This window comes from Echeneis naucrates, chromosome 11, assembly GCF_900963305.1.
Source record: "Echeneis naucrates chromosome 11, fEcheNa1.1, whole genome shotgun sequence".
Lineage (NCBI taxonomy): Eukaryota > Metazoa > Chordata > Actinopteri > Carangiformes > Echeneidae > Echeneis > Echeneis naucrates.
In genome coordinates, this window is record NC_042521.1 from 12,171,308 (window position 1) to 12,192,099 (window position 20,792).

General features: G+C 40.5%; 1 protein-coding gene across 1 annotated transcript; it reads right to left on the reverse strand.

The window, feature by feature from the left end:
* Positions 1–703: 703 nt before the first annotated feature.
* Positions 704–20,601, reverse strand: hibadha (3-hydroxyisobutyrate dehydrogenase a). The gene is made up of 8 exons (XM_029513923.1): positions 20,467–20,601; positions 17,359–17,519; positions 17,098–17,207; positions 16,795–16,916; positions 7,484–7,617; positions 6,922–6,998; positions 2,469–2,625; positions 704–2,211 (listed from the first exon to the last, which is right to left on the reverse strand). The coding sequence occupies exons 1-8, from the start codon at positions 20,534–20,536 to the stop codon at positions 2,053–2,055; spliced, it is 990 nt and encodes a 329-aa protein (XP_029369783.1). The 5' UTR covers positions 20,537–20,601; the 3' UTR covers positions 704–2,052.
* Positions 20,602–20,792: the final 191 nt, after the last annotated feature.

The window sequence follows — 20,792 nt, forward strand, 5'->3', positions numbered from 1 at the left end:
GTAATGATGGAAATAAGGGCATCATTCTGAGATTAGTGCTGCTATTTCTCCCCAAGTGACGTTAAATGTTACGAGTGCCTGCTGAAAAGCTTTAGAGAAACAATGGAACAACAACCCACTGAAGTGCAGGATGGTGGGATCATTGACTACTTTTCAAACCTCAAGCTGCTGAAGCAGCTTCAGACTCAAGGAAGACAAAAGGTAGTTCAATACCAGGGTCTTACACAGTCCTTCGTGTTTTTATTTTGTACAGTATATCACTGATGCAAATGAGTACAATTAAAAATAAAAGTTAAATTGAAAAAAAGGGGGACGGGACCTCAGGAAAACAACCTTCATTGGTGGTATAAACTATAATAATGTTGTTATCACAACTTTTGAATTCAGTAAATTTGTCATATACTTAAGTTTATGATTAATTACCTGAAAAACTTTGGAAACTGAGATGATAAGCATGTTCAACATTAGTAAATATCAGTATGTTAGCCTACTGACGTTAGCATTAGCCCTAGCTCATCTTATTTTAATGCGCTTTGTCAATTTGGTTCATTTTTAAAATCGAAATGGTCATGTTAGTCATCCTGTATTGCAGATACACTATTTATTATTATTATTATTTGTACATTATTTATCTATTTACTATTTATGTCACACTTTGTGATATACTTAAAAAAAAGAAGAAAAAAAAACTCAAAACACCAAATACACGGAATATGTTTTATTTTAGGCTACAGTGTGACTGAGGATCACAGAGCAAACCGTAGACATTATTAATGAATTTTTCTAAAAAAAGAAAAGAAAAAAGTGAGTACTCCAAGATCCCTCTTCAATACTAAACAATAATTTGAAATATACATTATGTACATCTGCTCATAGCAGGGAGGAACCATTCCTCACTGACAGTTGACACAGGCGTCATACAGGCTGAGAAATAGGAAAATATGGAAAGAAAGATTTTTATTAAAGTAAAAATGGGAAAGAGAAAGTTCTAGACACTGAGAACAATGCTTTGTAGTGAACAGTACAAAATTTAAAACAGCGTTGGTCACAAAATAATACTCCAATGGCTCAACAAGCAGATGTAGACAGTAGAGAAGAGACATAAGTTCAAAGACATTCTGTAACTGTATCAAAATAGCCTGGCACATCGCACCTCGATGCACACAGTGCAAAAATATCCAGATATTTATCTCAAAATATAGTAGAACAGAACTGGTTGACCCAGTGAGACTTAAATGTAATAGTAACAACTAAAAACATCTGTAACTGTAACTGTAACTTCCACATGCTGGAAATAAGAACTGGATGGCTGAAGAATGTAATGTACACGTACGTATGCTGGTCAGAAGTCTCTGGTGATACAAGAGGTGAAGTGACACAACCCTCCTGCCAGAAACATAGAAATGTAATGAAACAGGTAAACTTTCAGCCTTTAGTCTTACTAGTTTTTGGTTACCTTATAAGTAGGACTGTAAATGTGGGATTTTTTCCCCCCACCAACAAAGTTGGGAAATGAACTAATTACTGTAGTACTTTATCACAGAAATTTCCATCACTATGTAAATTCTGTTTTTCTTTTCTGGGATGTTTTTTGCCCTCTATGATTTAACAGGGACAATTTGGTATAATTTGGGTAACAGGCAAAAGTCACAAACCCTGACAACACCACACAATTTATCATTTTTGCAATTATTACTTATAAATCATCAGGAAAAACAGTTGCATGCATAGTTCCATGTATATCTGCAGCGCTTCATCCTAATCCAGGCTTCTTTCTCCCAGATTGGGAAGAGAGGCCTCGTCTCTAGGTACTGATCTAAGGTCAGTTTTAGCATTTCCTCGCATGCAGAGGGAGAGCCATTACTTCAAAATATAATTTAGTTAATGTAATGAAGGGACATACGTCAACATACAGTATGTTAATTGGTTCGCGGGTCTGTGCCTGAGAGCAAGGCCTTAGTCTCTCCTGAGCATAGTGGGATAAGGGGCACTGGGGTGTGTGGTTGTGGTGTGTGTATGACAAAATCACAGTCAGCTGTACTCCCCCCACGTTCACTGTCCTTCCTCCTCACGTAGGAATTGGAAGACAGATGAGAAGTCCTTGTTAGCGTAGCCACGGGAGCACATGACTCGGAAGATCTGGTGGGCGAGGGAACCCAGAGGGATGGGTGTCTTGGTGTTAGTGGCAGTGGTTTGTGCCAAACCAAGATCCTAAAAACAGAAAGAAAGAGCAGCAGAGCATAAAATATGTGGGCTCCCTTTATCAAAGAGCTGATAAGTATGTTTAATAACATGTGAATCAGATTTCTTAAACCTTGATAGAACTGGAGTAGATATGTATCTACACCCAGTGGCAAAAAATAATATACAGACAATCTAATACAAAAGAGGTGGGGGATAACTTCTTTTACCTTTTGTTCTGTCAGTTCAATACAAAAACAGATCAACATATTTATCAATGATAATACCTTGGCCATTAGTGTGGTTCCAAAGCCACCCTGGTAGTTGTTGGCAGAGGGGACCCCTTCCATGACCCCAGGGACCGGGTTGTATGTGTCACTGGACCAGCAACGACCTGAGGACATGTTGAGGATTTTTGCCAGCAGCTTTGGATCCAAACCAAGTCTGGAAGGAGGAAGGGAAAGGGAAGAAGAAGAAGAAGAGGTCAGTGTCTTCTTTGCATTTCTTTCCTGGGAGAACCAATAGCAATAGCAATGGTCGAACTCTAAAGGAATTATAAACTAATTAATTAGGAGGTGGGACAAACAGGAATGGAGAGAACAGCAATGCCCATGATAGAATTCATTTTCACAACAGGGCAAAAGAGAAACATGGAGAAAAATGGGTGTAGGGGCGCCTGGTGATTGTAGTGACCCCCATTGAACCTAATGCCCAGGTGCAACCATTCCTCAGTGTTAATGGCTGAAGGCTTTGTAATGCTGGCTAATGCAGTATTGATGTTTACCAGCACATCTATCCTTCATCTTCCCCTCTTTCATAAAAAAAAGAAAGTGGAGGAGGAGTAGAAGTGGTTAAGCAGCACATGGGAGCCATAAACCTCTCTGTCACACATAGAAGCCTGCTCTTACTTCTCCTTCCCCATTTTGCAGCAACCTACTTTCATATGAAAGAGGACAAATGTCCAGGCTGAAGAAGCAAATGAGACAAAGAGTACAGACAGAGAGAAAGCATGGAGTGAAACAATATGCAGAGCGTTACAGTACAGTGCAGCATTTGTGTATTAACAGTTTAAAGGCTCGCATAAAGCTGACCACATCAAGTCTTAGCTGCCGCAACTCACCGTTACTTATAGGCCTGTAACTTTATTCTGCTCTCAATATGACTATGAAACCATCATAGGTCCTTAAGGCCAGAAGCCTCCCTTCCTCCACCTGGCTCTCATTCTGCCATTACTACAACACTTTTTATTAGCTGTCTACTGACTAATTAAGAGTGGGAATTGCATTTGCACTCTCTTCACGTCTCCTTCCTGCTTTTTTCTTCGTCTCTTTTGTGTCAGACTGCTTCATATTTTTATTCTTTATTGGCATAAGTGGCACTGTGTGTTGCGTATGAAAACACAGTAAACGTGTTTTAGCTTGCAATTTTTTTTTTTTTTAAAGCAGTCTAGCTCATGATGGCTTTTTTAGTTTTTGTCTATAAGCATTCATAGCCATCCTGCTTCTCCTTTCCCCTGCCTCTTCTCCTCTTCCTCCCCCTCATCTTCCCTGCTGACACCTCCCTGTCTGAGGACTCTGGGGGACATATGTTTGACATCGCACACAAACCCCCCATCTCTACTCACACACACACACACACACACAGACAGCCCCTCCCTGTGTTATGGGTCAGCAACTGAAAAGGTTACTGGCTGAGCTACAATAAAGCGCGTCCGAGCGCACAGATCGTTTGTTATAGCGACCAGAGACGCTGACGGGGAGCTGTTGTCCTCTGTTAACGATAAATCAATGAAGTTCCCCTCCTGCTCTGCACACACACACATACACACGCGCGCACACACACACGCACACACACACTCAGATACACACAGCGGTGGTTATTAGCTGACGCAGTGGTGTTGTTCCTCGCCTGCGGTAATTTGCGTGGAGAAGAGGACATGTCACGGTTTAACAGGATTGACATGGATAAACACACACAGACACAAATAGTAAACCAAACGTGTTGCTGAACAATGCTGCTGTTGATTAAAGAAACGTGAGCAAGATGGAGGTGGGGATGAAAATACAAGGAAGGTGGTTATGCGTTTATGTGCAGGGAGCTCTAGCAGGTGGAGTTAATTTGCAGAGCTGATATTAACTGTCTTTTCATTACGATTAACTCCTCGTCCTGGTCTGATGCCACGAGAGAAGAAGCCCAACCCATTCCCCATTTATTATTACATTAAAGAGCTAACGAGCACATATACACACAAAAGCATTTACTATCCCGTTTATAGAGGCAACAAGCACATTTATTACCCAACTTTAATCTTCATCGGAACATATGCTCACAATTCATTTGACTGATGAGAAGAGGAGGAGGTGTTTGTGTTCCTGTGTGTTGTGGCAAACCTATTTCTGTCTCTCCACACAGAATTGTGTCTTGTAATACCCTTTGATTCGCCTGCTGTTCTCCCCATAAAACGGATAAGGCAGCAGATGTATGCTTTCCGACTTTTGCATCAATGACTGCATGTTTGTGTGCATGAATGAGCGCAGGTACACAGGCGTGCAGGTTGGATCACAAGCCGTAAAAGCTTCATATCCCTTCCCAAGCCAGTCCTCTCCCCCTTTTGATCTTCACGTGCATCATTAAAATCACTACTACTGCCTGTCTCCACTATAGCTTGTCAGCCCCCTCTTTCACTTGCTGGTTGGCTACATGCAGAAATTGCAGCAGCCAGAAAAGAGGCAAAAAGGACAGGGATTAAAAGAAAGGTGTATAATGATGAGGTAAAGCAAATAAAGACAGGAGAGAAAGACCGCAGAAAGATATGCTGTATGTGTGGGTTTGGGAGTGTGTGCGCTCATAATTGTCATGCGTGGCCATTCCTTGCACTAAGAAAACGTCACGCTCTGTTGGAGGCGGTCCGAGCTTCCATCTGAGATCAACAAATTAGTTTCATGAACAGAACCATGTGTGTGGGAGTGTATGTTTGTGTGTCTGTCTGCATGTACAGGTAAAAGGATATATCCCTTTTTGAAGAAAGGGCAGCTCTATCAGGCCCAAGTCAGGCATGATACAATGTTACTGCTGTTTTCCTAAATTGGCTGTGAGTGCTTAGTCTCCTTTGTACTGGAGTGTAAGAAAGCGTCCTCTCTGCATAAGAGGCCGCAATGCAGCATGGGAGATTTAAGGGTGTGGGCTCTCTCTAAACGATGACAGTCTTTGTCAAAACCTCTAATAAAGCCCCAGAGATTGGCGAGTAAGAAGAGGGGGAAATCACAGAAGCACACGCACACACAAGCATGTACACACACACAATGAAGAATGAATATGGGTCAGACTGGCAAAGATATAAAAAATTATTCCGATTCACGGTGCAGGGTTGCCATAGTTATTATTCTCATTTTATTTCATAGGTAGACATTATAATTATGTGCACCGTGAGTGGAAGTTGTTGTAGTTTGGTAGAAATCTGCTGTCTTCAGTGTCTCTGGATGTAAATCTGTGTGTCGACGTGTGTGTGTGTGTGTGTGGATCTGAGACATTGTGGCAATGTGTAAATCTGTGTCGCTCCCTTAATGCCTCCATATTTCAGAAGCCTAGTGGGGGGATTTATGTGCAACTGCTCATGCCAATTTTCCTCCTCTGTCTCGGCACAAATAAATCAGCCGCACTAACACAGCTGCACTATGAGAAGAGCACACATCCACACAAACACAAAATGGGTGCACACACCATTTAAGTTGCAAACCCATAAAGCACATATAGTAAGACGGCGTACAGAGGAAAGAGTCTATTATTGACAAGGGATATGTATAAACAGAGTGGATAATAAATTCACACTTCTAAGGCAAAAAACTAATCTGAAGAACCTAGGAACTTTATTCATGTGAGGAATAACTGATGTGCAGCCTACAAAAGTGAGGCTAGTATCCTTCAAAAATAGGATATTCTAAAGAAAATCTGTACACAAGGTCAGGAAATGCTTAAACAGGTACAATTTTCTGAAATGTAACAGTAATCACACTGAACAATAGTTCTATTTTCTTTATAATTTGATATCATATCACACCATCCCCAGCTTCCTAATCAGTGAAGCTTTGTGCAAGGATGATGCTTTAAGAATGATGGGATTTCTACGCGGTGTTCAGTGACAGAGGTATGGCAGGATACTAGTGAGAGCTCAATCAGCAGATGTAAATCAGAGTCTGTGGCTCAGCCCCCTCATCCATCTCTTTCTAGCATAGGCAGCTCTGACTCTGGGCTGGACTGACCCTTTTGCTCTTCCATAAACTGCACGCACGCAGCTCCACACATTTCTAAACCTGTATTGAAGTAGTAAATTACTAACACAGTTACAGCATTATCACTGATATAGTGATTGCTTTTATAGTGATGGCTATATCCAAGGGTGACTTCATAGTTGTATTCATGCGTAGTTAAAAAGCAGGAACTTCATGCGTCACCTTGAGTCCATAATGTTTATAGAGTTGATGATATCTAAATGTCATAAACCTAGTGGATCTAACATTCCATGAAAAAAACAAAACAAACAAACAAAAACTCCACATAGTCAGAGTTTATATAGGTCACCTGCAAGTATGCCTGTTTCAGATTTTCTATCTGAGCTCAACCACTGATAAATTAAATGTTATCTATCTAAATGTAGCCAATATTAATAAAACTCTTTCATATTTATTTTCCTTTAAGCAGAACAAGGCGGAAGCATCTAAATATAACAATGGCTGACTTTACCTTATGCCAAGGTTCATCGTCTCTGCGGTCCCAATCATCCCGATGGCCAGTAGCATGTTATTGCAGATCTTTGCTGCCTATTCAGGATTGAACAGAAAAAGAGGGAAAAGCATTTTATGTCTGCAAAGTAAGATGTGAGAAAAATGATGCAATAAAGAGTGTAAACACATTTAAAAGTACATCCGACATGAACAAATTAATCCAGCTCTGGAAGGTAATAGATTTTTAACTGGGGCAAATTTATTGAACATTCAAAGAGCAGTGAGGTTAAATCTTGAGGATTATAGTGTGAAATTCGTTCTCAAATTCCTCTCGATGTAAAAGAAAAGGTACTTCTTAAATGCAAAGATATTGTCATGTGAGAAATAACTTCAGTGTCGAGACTTATGTGAAGCATGTTTTAACCAGTGGTTTGTGTACAGTTATGTTCAGTATCAGTATTAATGCCTGTAAGACCAGAGATTGAAAAGACTGAAGACACTGAAAAATGACACAGTAAGGAGGCATATAGTCTTCCTGTGTATGTGTGTGCTTGCAGACTGTTTTTGTGTGTCCTCCTTACCTGTCCAGTGCCAACCTGTCCACAGTAGACAACATTGGCGCCCATGCAGGTGAGCAGTTCCTGAGCAGCGTGGTATTCCTCCTCTACTCCACCTACCATGAAGGTCAGTTTGGCCATGTTGGCTGCCCCAACACCTAAACACACACAACATATGTTCAAATGCAGGCCCTGAAGTAAACTGAGGTGAACACACACCTTTGACATATCAATCCACAGTCTCTGAAACAACCCAAACCAGACCTGCAGGCTTACGACACAAAGCAGCATTATGCAAAGTTGAAAAGTGGGTAAAACTTTACAAAGGGTAGATGAATCATACTGTAACTGGGGAAAAGTAGGCATTTCCTTGTGAAGTGTATTGATTTGCCACACAAAAGAATACAATATATCAACCACTTGACTGTTTCAACACTACCAACTGTGTGTAAAAGGTCAGCTGTGTACTTTTCTGTGTGTGTGAGAGACTCACAGTGGGACAGGCGTGTTAAGTAGTGGTGCACCAGAGGGACAGAGGTATCTTTAAAAGTCGATTTTTGCCATCATCCACTATACAATCCTCATGGGAGCCCTTGCCTTTTGTCCTGTCACCCTGACTCTTGCTGCCTCACACAAACATACACACGCACACACGTACCCCAGCAGCTGTGCCTGAGGCCAGGCCATCTCCTGGGGATATCAGTGACAGGCGTGAGGGGTAATTAACTTTATACTTTATCATGTTCAATTAGGTGTCTCTCCCCATGCCTGATGGCTTTAAGAGTGTGTCATGTTGTAGGAGGCAACTTCACCCGTCACAGTTGTTGTATGCACATGTACACATGATCATATGGATTCATTTGTGAGTACTGTAGAGGCTAGAAGTTGTAGAAGTTAAGAGAGAAGCAGCTTTGAGGAAACACAGACAAAGAGACACACTTTCTCTGAAGGGAAACAGAAAGAAGATAGAGAGGGTAGAGAGTTCAAATCTCTCTTTAGGGTGTCATCAAACTCTGATGAAAGGCCTCTTAATAGTGAAAGCCTAATAATGCCAGTGTTAATAATTAAAGGGGAATTAGCAGGCGCAAAACAGCTGAAACCACATTATCAGACCTCAGAGGAGGAGAGAGGAGAGGTACTGTATTTATTATGACCCATACAAATAAATGTATCCCCCCTCCTTCTTTAATTGGCTGTACTGTTGTCAAGTATATGATGATGGCACTACTCTGTATGTGTATGTTGCGCGTGTGTGAGTGTGTGTCTTTGATGAGCTGTCAGCAGGTCATTAGGGCCACATAATGAAGTCCAAAGCCCACACTGCAGCAGCTGCCTATGGACCACAGTGAACACATGCTTAACATAAGACTGCCACACACAACAATCATACACACATATGTTCCACAGACCACAGACATGATAGATTTATCTCCTTCTGATGTTACATCATGTTGCCTTTTTATTTTATTTAATCTGTCTTCATCCTCATCTATCTGAATCTTGTTTACTTTTATATAATGAAACAGACAAGTTCAGTTATTGACACATTTATACACTTCTATATGTAGCGTATAAAGTAGAGCACTGACATGGTCATGGATTTTTTCTTGACAATATCTTTATACCAAAAAAAATAGATTGATGAAAAACTCTGAGTAAAGTTTTGTTTACTTAAAGGTAGTTCTGGGACAATTGTTCTTTTGAAATTTATATATCATTTTCATCTTTTTAATGCTGCATGCTGAGTTCTCACTCTCTATTTCTCTCTCTCACAGACACAGAGAGAGAGACAGAGAGAGAACAGCGTGACAATTGCGCTGGCTCATTAGTGGAGATCACTGTTTGCAGACGACTAAAGAGGAGATTATTGATAATACAGTCAACATGCTGATCAATATATATCACTAAGAAGAGAAGGAAGGAAAACTAGGAACAAGGAAAGCTGGAGAGAGAGAAAGAGAGAGCACAGTAGAGAGAGGTAGATTTGACAGCAGAGAAGGAAACCAATCTTTCTCTTTCTACCTCCCAGCATCTCTCCTAACTCTCCCTCCCTCAAATTAACTAATCACCCATAATAAGCTCTTATGATCTGTAGTGGATTTCTATAAGCAGTGACACCAAGATGATGGAATATCCTTGGTGCTGAAAGAATAACACATCATTAGCATAACAATGTATCTATGTTGAGTGTGTGTGTGTGTGTGTGTGTGTATATCAGTGAGTGTTCATTGTGCATGGACAAAAGTGCACTAAATTGTTTGCATGTGTAATGTGTGAATTTATGATGGTGTCTACACTTCTACTGTGCATATATGTGTGCTTCTTCATGTGTATGTGTGTGTGTGTGAGAAAGAGTGAGAGAGAGTGAGAAAGAGAGAGGGGGCGGGGGTTGAACGTCCTGTTCTTGGGCCGGTCCTGTCAGAGACGGATTAAAGGGGAATCCTAATGAGGCTTCCTGAGCACTGGGTCCACCGGCTCATCCATCCCAGCAGGAATGACAGTCCTAGATCGTTAGCACTGCACAACTACAGGACGCCCCCTAGGGGGGTACACAAAGGCTCTGTATGTGTGCATGTATATGTGGGCTTCAGCGACACTGATTGTAGAGAATATAGAATATTAGAGGATCGAGGAAGGGAAGGACGAAGGTACTGAGCAAACATCCATGAAGGCAATGGTTGATATACTATATGATGCCACTTCAAAATTTACTTAATTTTGAATAATATAATGACTCAACAATGTTAAAAAAAACTAATTCCAGGGAAAGGGAAGTAGACTAAGAGAGTCAAGATAAAAAAAAAAAAAAGAAAAGAAAAGAAAAGAAAAGAAAATGCCACTTGTCTGGAAGGCAAACAATCCTTTGTAAATAATTTCTCTGGGAAACAGTAGAGCCTCACCTCTGTCACTTTCTCCCATCCGTTCCAGGGCGACAAGTTTGGGTTGGCTTGGCTTTGAGTGCCTACCTCCTCACCCCCACAACACCCAGTACAAATATTTTATGCCAATGCTGGCTAGACTATTAATGAGCTACTCTGTGGCTCTTATTTTCTTGAGTTTAAGGGTGAGAAGCAGGAAAATAAAAACGTTTCCCACAGGACAACGTATATGACGTATAGAGAGGCACCACTGTGTCTAAATATCATGTGTGTGCACGTGTGTAATTCTGTGTGGTCCTTGCTTCTATTTAGTTGCTTACAAATGTAGACAGCTTCTTCATCTGATCTACTCTATTAACAAGATTCAAGTTAATAAGCAAGCAGTCAAACACTATTAGGACAGATGCTTAACAGCCGGCTTCGACAACAGGCTTTAACCATCAGCATGAGAGGATGAAACTGGATGTGTGAAGGCAAAAGAAGATCAGAGTAGTGACTTTGGTTTGGCCTGTTTGTAGTGAACACTCATTTCATTAGCACTTCTTTCATTACACACAAAAGTCTCAACCAAAGCAATTCATGACAAGCTTATAACCATTTAAACTAGGGCTCTTTTTGAAGTGGTGTATAGACAAAGTAAGTGCCAAAGTCTGTTTACATGTGCATGTATCAGTGTGTGTGCCCCTGAATATGTATGTGTATGCAACGGGGCAGGTGCAAATTCCAAAGCCGGCCGCCAATAAGACATCAGTTGGAGCTTCTGAGGCTGTGTCTTGAAATTACAAGCTGCATGTAAACCAGTCGGCATTTTATGGGCGATGGGTTTAAATTAAACTACATTTTGTGAATATGAGGCAACACAAACAACACACACAGTCACACATAGGCACAGACGAGGGGATGTTCCCAGAGTTTGGTAATGAATGACGCATTTGACAGCTTGCCAGAGGTTACCAGAATATATGGAAAAACACTTAGCCCCAAACAACACCTGTAATATCAAGACCTAATTTCCTCAAATGTTAATGTAACTGCTTTTACTGCCAGGAGAGACTTAAGGATACAGCACATTTCATGTCACACCTTTCAGCCAAAGTCTAGCTGGTGTAAACAAAGTCATGCCTTGGCAATATAATACCTCATTTGCTACTAAGTTTTTAACTATGTGCACATGTAAGGTTAAGGTTTTGGCTTGACTGCATTCATCTATTAATCAGAGTGAAAGAGCCTTCACACATAATGGTGTTACAACCAAAAGTCAATGGGAGCTGACTTCTTGCAGTGTAAGCCAGTAGTGGCAGATGTTTACAGGCCAACGATGCAGCCTCATGTGGTCCACTGTTATAATTACACCCAAGGGCAGATCTTTTTCTCAAACAAATTAAAAACCCAAAAATGCCCCATAAAAAGCGTAACGGATATCGACATCGAACAGTAAGAGGGTTTGCGTTTACCAAAATTGCTCACGCACATAAAAACACACACAAAAATCAGCACTCTCAATAGTTGATCTGCCAACTTTGCTAATGCTCCTCTGTTATGTTAAAAACAGACTCTTTATCGGTTCCAGTTAACAAGCACAGAGCCATGAGAACTGACTCCTGCACACAAACACACCATGAGAACCCCGGAGGAGTAGGCGACTTGAGTTTGGGATTTGGAAAAAATGAACAAGGAGTCAAGATAGTTTCTATAGCCTTAAGGGTTTAGTTTGCTATGGCTCTTCAATGACCATTAGACCAGCTCTCATCATCATCAGCAAGTCCTCAGTTTTATAGAGGAAGAGTCTGGCCAATGACAGGTCTCTGAGGATGGAATGTGTAGGAGATATCAAAAATCAATCCTTTCCCTGGCCCAACGAGACTCATCTAAGATAGAGCAAGTTAATAATGAATACACACATAATGAATAAACAAATACATGAACATATACAGATTGTCACATTCACACAAATGCAAAAACTGTTCTTCATAGGGACAAAATGCTAATTCTCTTTGAGACAAATGACATGCAGTGTGACGTTTGGGCTAAGTTTGACGGACAGCAAGTTTTTGTATGACTCATTCACCAGCTGACTATTTGTATGCAAACACACATGCATGTACGCACACATGCCAAAAACACACACAGACATACACACAACAGATGACATAGGGGCAGAAATCTAAGAGCCAGTCCCCAGCTGCTGTGGGTCTAAGTCCATCTGGAGCATAGGCTCACCCACCCCCTGATTACCGCCATCCCTGGTCTCTGTCTCTCTCTCGCGCACGCACACACACACCCACTCTCTTTCTCTGTGTCACCAAAACCAGTCAGCGAAAGGCTTGTTATGCTAATCTACTCCTTGGACGATTGACGCTCTCTAGCACTGGTTAGCCATCAGCACGACAGACTGCGACAGCACCTCCCCCTGCCCATCAAACCTGATTCCTTAACTCAGTGTCAGGAAATCATCACTAACCTTCACTAAACTGCCCTCTGGGTCCATGACTCATCTTCTCAATTAATTCCATTCTCAGACCGGATTAGGTTGGCATGAGTGCTCTCTGGCTCTTTCTTTTGGCCTGACATCCCAGGGACAGGCTTCACAAAACACACCTGAGGCAAGTGTTAGGGTGTATCCAGAAACAGCTACCTTGTTCCCCAAATTATTTCATATTATTTAAATCTACATTATAAATTCTGACAAACAATGCATCCAAAACATGTATGCTACTTTGTGCCAAACACCCATGACAATTTCATAAAGCCCAAGCCAAGCTAATCTTGATGCATTTTTGGCCCAACCCATGAATGTTACATTTCTTACCTTATAATACAAAGAAAAAAAAAAGCAAAATAGTTACTTGATCACTTTTAGACAAACGTTTTAGCTCAGATTTATTATGCTGACCAAATGACTGAGTAAAAGGTTGATTTCAGACGGAAAACCTGGTGACTTAATATTATTGTTGTTTCACTTCTATTGCTCTTTCTTAACACCATAAAAAATTACGTTTGACAAACTATCCCATAAAGACTGTCCTTCGCAATGGCAATAGTTGATATGTAAAGTGAATCAATCTGTTGCTAGTCAGCTTCTGACTTTTTTTAACACTTTAACCTTTCTTATTTATGTTGGTTTCAAAATTAATCATGACAGCTGACTGATTTCCTTTAGAATTGAAACTATGCCAACAAAATCTCTTACATAATTGTATTATATTTATTTCTTAATTGTGAGGACCAGAAAGTATGCTAAAATTAGGAGATCAGGTCCTGTGGGACTGGAGGGAAAACCAGAGCCTTGATCAGTGAGCAGAGGAGCAGACTGGCAGTGTTGATTGAAAGAGAAACTGTGCCAACCTTGGGCTGAACAAGCTCCTGCAGGCTGGAGGATGACGTTCAAACTGTCAGCAAATGACACACTGCAACACTCAAGCTTCAGTTGATGTGGTATGGATATGATTAGAGTGGTGTTGAGAGTTTGCCTAAAGAGGTAGTTAGCTAAGGATTATAAGACCTCGCAAACAAGCAACATTAGCTCCAGTGCCCATGGTTCCACAACAGCAAGGCTTCTTTTTGCTTTCATTTGCACCAATAGCTACTTTCCCAGTGCTGGGAAAAACACAATGAAAGGTTTTTAGGGCCTTTTTAAAGCCATCGTACGTTAGCAATGTGGCAGCCCACCATGGGCACACAGAGACAAACACATGCATTCTGGGTAATTACTGCTAACGACCCTGTCGCTTGTTAGTCAGGCCTCCTATTTTTGCCATTGCTGTGCCAACACCCTAGGCCTGTGACATCAGAGCTTGTTTTGTTGTGGGTCAACTTTGCATGCGGACACATTTAATGGCACCAGACAGTGGTAGAAGTGTGTGTGTGCAAGCATATGTTAGCATGCCTGAAGAGCCAGTGTCTCAACTTAATATAAGTCTGTCTATTCACGAAAGTGCTTGCATGAAGATTACAACCCTGTGTGGATGTGTACCAAGACCCAGCTGGGTCATGCAAGGCTACTGCCAAGACAATGGTCACTGTGCAAGAAAGAAAGCAAGTAGGATGCCAATGGGAAGAAAGTGAAAATTTTTTTGATTGCTTTTTTAAGAAGGGTTATGACTCTGCAATTCAGATCCCACACATAGCTTCCAAACCTCTAGTGACGCACAAAACATACAAATACACACTTCAGTGCAAAATGTCCCACCTCACACACCACACATGAAAGGAAAATCAAAAGAAAAGTTAAAAAATAAAACAAATACAGAGGCCAGAAAAAGGATAGGCTGCATCTGCAAAAGTTATGAGCACAGGAGCTCACAGGAAGTCCGTGCTGACTGTGTTGTTATCCTCAACAAAATATATTTTTAATGGGCTGTATCCTTCCCTAGGTCAACTCAATCAAATATATTCAAAAGACATATTCAAATACATTCACAAAATATAATATAGATATATTCACAGGTTGCGCTGTGTATGAGTCTGGTGTTGAGCTGAGACAATTTCTCTTTTTTTATTCTCCAAAAAATACTTCTACTTATTTAAGTATTTCCATTTTTACCCTTTTGTTAGTATGTGTTTGACTTTAACTTTGACTACTGGTCCTAGAAATAGTTACTGTCATCAATACTTTCCTTCACCATCAGTACATTAGTGCGCAGCGCACACTCGCGCCCACACGCGCACACGTTCAGTGACAGTGCCCTATTTGGGTAGGGTGCCATCTCCTGGTTGGAGCACAACATGGAACCCTTGCATCTGCTATGTCTCACTGAGTTTCCACATTCATCTTGGCTCATCAGGATCGCACCATCACCACCAACTTTCATTGTAGGCTGAATGTTTCAGCGGGTGAATCTTAGAGTTAACTATCAACTATTGTTTGTCAATGAAATACATGGCCATAGTGAAAAACCATGGGTTTTGGAAACAAACAACAGTCCAGACCTCAAACACAATAATATAAAATTCCTACCCTTAAGATTATTATTATATTCTTATTGGTCACGTAATTTATCTCGGTTCTGTCTGTTAGAATCAGAGTGTATACTAAAAGTCACATTCTCGTATGGCAAATGTCTTCTATGTCTATAGCTGACTCTCAAAATAACTTTAACATTTATGGATAATATTTATGGATGTCTCAAGGTGAAACTGAGTGGTTGGGTGTGTATAGTATGGGTACATGTGTGTCTGAAGTTGCAGAGCTAGTTTCAGAGGCCAGAGGTAACAGGTAAATCATTGGCCTCTCAGGCCAGTAAAAGAGGTTTAGCTAGTAGACAGGAGAGGAAGAACCGTCACACGGGACTGCACACATGAACTGTGCACTGACTATAGTATGTAAACAGTCTCTGTGTTAAGAGAGAGTAACAGGCTTAAGGCTCTGATCTCACTGACTGCAGTCTCTCTGTTCTGTTGACGCCAGCTGGTAAACATGCCCGTGTGGGCCAAGTCTACATTTGTATGGAAAAGGGAAGGAACTACGGTGAGTGCTGTGCTTTCATGAAAAGATTATGCAATAGAAGCAAATATACTATGATCAGAGCCAGCAATCTGATACACAAGGGTATCAGGATGTAGGATACCTTGAAAGCATGCCTGTATCAAAAGAATAGTGTGTGTAAGTGTGTCTGAAAGAAAAATAGAGTAAGACAGAGAGAGATGGACAGTTTTACTGCAGTACGTCTCCTTCATGTCTTATCTTTCTTCTCTCCTCTCCTGCACTCCTTGTGAGGGCAGTTTCTCTCCTCTTTATGACTCTTTATCTGACCTGAAAGGCACTAACATGGGATACCTGCCATTACGGCTCCATCAACATGAAAAGCTGTGACACAGGATTCTCCTCTCCGGCTCAGCCCATTAAGGAGGACTGGTGATCCTGTGCTCTGTCAAGTAGCCGTCACAAGCAGACAGCATCGACATAATGAGGACTTGAAACCTTAACCTTGCCTTTAAGACCCTTGGTCAACAGCAGCAATAAAAACCTCCGAAGGGCACCTACTGGCTGGCCCTGCTCAGTAATTACAACCACTGTCCTAGCACTAACCCAAAAGGTCCCATAGTTTAGATATACAAAAGAGTGTAAGACAGTTCAGAAGCAAGTGTGAGGGGTCATAGGCCTAACAGAAGGGTTGGTATTCTGAAATGAACAAACTAGCAGTCTGATCCTACTTTTGACACAATTTCCTGCTTCTCTCTTTCCCTTTGAATAATTTGATCAATGCTCTGGCATCACTCTCCGACAGAAGTATATCTAACTAAACCATGTACAAAGATGTATTATCCTTTCTTCAGACACAACTTGCATTGGTCATATTATCCTCCATTTTTGTTAAGTCATGTCAAAAAGGCACTCAATGTTTGCCATTATTAAAAGCTCGAGATACTTTAACATAGTGCTTAAGACAAAATCATTATTGTAAGAGCAAAACAGAGAGATCACCCTGTTTGTTAAATATATCGATGACAAATTACCTCCTGACACTGGAGCATCCATGAACACGGCACCCATCTTCTCTGCAGCAATTGCCATTTCCTTTGAGACTGCAGGGTCAATGGTGGAGGAGTCAATCAGCAGTGTTCCCTTCTTCACCTTTCTGAAGTGGGCAAAACAAAAGGGATTGGCACTGAATGTACAATACATACAGGACATTTTGTCAAGTCAAGCCTGTGTGTTTGTACATGGAACATGTTGCATGCTTTTCTTGGAGTTTTTATGGCGGTTTGACATAGTTGCATGACTGTCACAAACAGAGTGTGATCGTAAAATTTACTTACTTGAGGATGCCATTTGGGCCTGTGTAAACCTCTTTGACATTGGGGCTTGATGGCAGCATTGTAATAATTCGATCTGCTTTCTCTGCCACCTCTGCTGGGGAGTCCACAACCTGAATACAACCATTGCATCATATTTTCAACAGAAAACAGACACCTAGAACTGTAATCCTCAGAAACCTAATCTTAGTTTATTCACTAAGCAACTGTTCTTGGCCAGTTTGGTTAATTAAAAGGAGCACATGCAATATTTTACTGCTTTACCTGAGCGCCAGTCTCCTGCAGCTCCTTGCAGGACTCAGGAAAGACGTCAGTAGCAATAACAGGATAACCGTTTTTTAACAAGTTCTTGGCCATGGGGCTACCCATGTTCCCCAGACCAACAAACCCCACTGGTGTTTTTGAGGCCATTGATCGCATTGACACTGAGGTAGGACAACAAAAGAGTGTGAGAAAAATGGAAAGACGCTTTGATGAGTATAAAGGTGATATCCAGACAAATGATTTTCACACTGAACACCTTAATTGTCACAGGAGCTGGTAAGACATGTTACAATATATAAAGGTTATCTATAATGACATTATGTTGTTATACAAATTATAGATTGTTCTTTCTTGCCCAATAAAGCCTTTAACAAATGAAATTCCACTATGAAAAACCTGACCCCCCTTTGCTAACAGCAGCCAACGGTAGTCAAACAACTGTAAAATACAATAAATATACAATATAGCAAAATACAATACAACAATGCTGGATATAGTGTAATTAGATTAAATAAAAACTGGGTGAGTCATTCTGCTATAACATATCAAGACCATTTGGGCTATCTGTCCAACTTAATAAACGCTGCTGGCTCAACCAAGGTCCAAGTTACCAGATACTGAGCATAGTCGAAATTATGGCAGTGGGCCAACCAGACATAAACAGCATTAGGGCTGAGTAGTGAAGCTGCCTTAAATTCAAATGCCCATTCGATACAGAGTTGATAGATCCCACAAAAATTTAATTCTTTGATGAAATAATAATTCTGCTGTTAATAAAATGCAATATTTTGTAATGGTGGCCTTTAAGAATCAAAGCAAATAAACACACAGTTAATGATATAATTGCATCTAGTAAAAAGATCACTACAAATGTGCAATTATATAATCTACACAATCTGTCTTGCATTGCACTGCAGTCTGTTTTGAAGTTGTACCATTTTTCCTAAAGAGGTTAAGGATTGGATCATATTATTCTAATAAAATCTAAAAATGTCAGAGACAAAAATTTTTCAATAGTGTAAATGAGAGAGACAAAAGCCTATGTTTGAGTTGGCATTGCTTGATTTAGGCCCCCATCACAGTACAGATACTGCTGCTAGTTTCTGGTAAAAGTCTTGTTACTGGCCCTTACTGCTGCCTTCGATACTATCAAACATACCAGTTGAAAAACTTGTACATTCGGTTGGTTTCTCGAATTGACCTAATATGGTTTGAGTCCTACTGTCAAAACAGGAACAACTTCAATAGAATTTGATGTACATCAGTTCCTGGAAACGTGGAGTTCCGCAAGAGTCAACTCTAAGCCCTCAATTATTTAATCTTTTTGTTCACGTGGTGGGTGATATTATGCCAAACTTAAGATTTTTTTTTAAATCACCAGCAAAAAGATGTGCCAACTGTACTCATTAGACATTAGACTCCTTAGGACAGTGCAATTAACAAATGAGTAGCTGGTTGTTTCAAAATGTTCCCTAGTTAAATACAAGGAAAAACTTCGTTATTAGCTGTGCTCACATTAATGGTCTTTTTGATTAATCAAAATTAGAGCTGTGTGTTACTCAATGTGCAACAAATTGTCAAAAGAGCTCAGACTTGAGGCAGGGACTACTAATGATACAGACAAATTTTCACTTATTGTTGCCCAGACTATCTACGTCATACAATTTTTTTTTACAATTTATTTGCTTGTCTGTTTCTTGTTTATGATCCAGTGTTTTTAGTTTGCTTAGGTTTTAGCATTTTTTTGTGTGTCTGTGTGTCGGCCTATATGTTTTCACTGATTTCATTGTTTGTGCTTTGTCATTCTGTCTGTGTGTTCTGTGAAGTTTTTTGGGCTGGCTGCTCTGTATATAAATATGCTTTGACTTGTCTTGCCTTGCCTTAGTACAGGACGATTGTTCCTGTTTTTTTTTTTTATTTCAGCCCTGTCTAGTATAGAATAGAATAGATAATATATAGAAGCAACAACATGTTGTAGTACAGTGATTTGCATTTGGTTTCACTATTGGTAACTAAGGCACATTTTTAGACAGCTTAACATTGTTGTTTCAAGGGCAAACTGCCCCCACTCCCTTGAAGATATGCAGACAAAACAATATAATACAGTAAATATACTTATATGTTGTTTTTTTTTTCAATTATTCAGTCCTATATTACCCTAACAAGACTATTTAAACTTTTATTTATTATGATACTGGAGGTGGAAAGACTTTCTTTTCTCTACCCAAAACCAACCTAGTCAAAAGCAATTAATCACTGGAAACTCCATGAAAACTCACCTAGGATTCACAAATATTTGACTTATTCCACTTATTTTTGCTTTCTTGCTATAAAGTTTTGCGTGAGATCAACCAAGGCATTAAATGCTGAAACTTGCACTTCCTGATGAATGAAAGCCAAGCAAAAATTGTCACAGAGTCAACATAGTACAAATATTTACCTATGAAAGAAAAATATGAAATGTTAAATTTACATTAATAGATACTGAAAAAGTATAATTGTTGGATGTCAATAAGCAAATATGATAAATTTAGCAGGGGCAGTGGAACTCCCATCAAGTCAGTGGTCCCTGGATTTCAAGGAGCATCAGCATCAAAATCTACTGCTCCTGAGTCAGAAACATAGCTGTGTCTTGCACTGTGGGAAGGGCAGGGAGGGGTGGACTGACCAGACTTTGACAGTGCTGCAGTCAAAGACTAATCCATTGTTGTGTGTTGTGTGGCTCAAGCTACTTGATTAAGACTGGCAACACGTGAGCAGACTTTTTTTTTTTTTATAGACAAACCCTACACAGTTAAAACCAGCAGTTCATCAGGAGGTCGTGACTATCCATTTAGCTGTTGCTTCTTCTTAATTCATTATTTTTGTGCCTGTTACGAACAATATCCCGATGTACTGCACGGCTGATCAGTTCACAGGAGGTGGTCCACTCGGGAACATTGTGTCCACGCTGAAGCACTCAACACGGACAGCAAGGACCAGCACTTTCTTTGGAGGGCTAATGAGCTAGCTAACCGGCTGGACTGCTGACACTTTCCCCCTCTACACACACTCTTACACCGGAGGAAAACAACACCAGAAAACCGACAACATAAGCGAATACGTTACCGTAGGCAAGGTTGACATGCTTGTTCCACCTTAACAATAAACTTCGTGACCCTCTAAACAACGCAGCCATGCTTCTTTCCCCTTGACCTCAGCACACAGTGACAGCTGTCATGCCAGGAAAGCCGAACCGAACGGTTATGACCGACTGCGGTTTTGACCAATCGCAGCCCTCGCCTCTTTCCTTCGGCCAATGAGAATAAGCCAAAGGCGGGATATCCTGTGCTCTTATATGTTAATACCCTTTCGCCGGTACTGTCACCAAAGTGTACAATATTCACGCCACATCACCCTGTAGAATTAAGATCTAATTATTCCAAAACTAATTT

Excerpts from the sequence above, each read along its gene's own strand:
- hibadha (XM_029513923.1), bottom strand. The coding sequence starts at position 20,536 with ATGGCTGCGTTGTTTAGAGGGTCACGAAGTTTATTGTTAAGGTGGAAC. Across the intron at positions 7,618-16,794 it reads GGATGCTCCAGTGTCAGGAG|GTGTTGGGGCAGCCAACATG; the intron begins GTAATTTGTCAT and ends GTGTGTGTTTAG. Across the intron at positions 2,212-2,468 it reads GAACCACACTAATGGCCAAG|GATCTTGGTTTGGCACAAAC; the intron begins GTATTATCATTG and ends TTCTGTTTTTAG.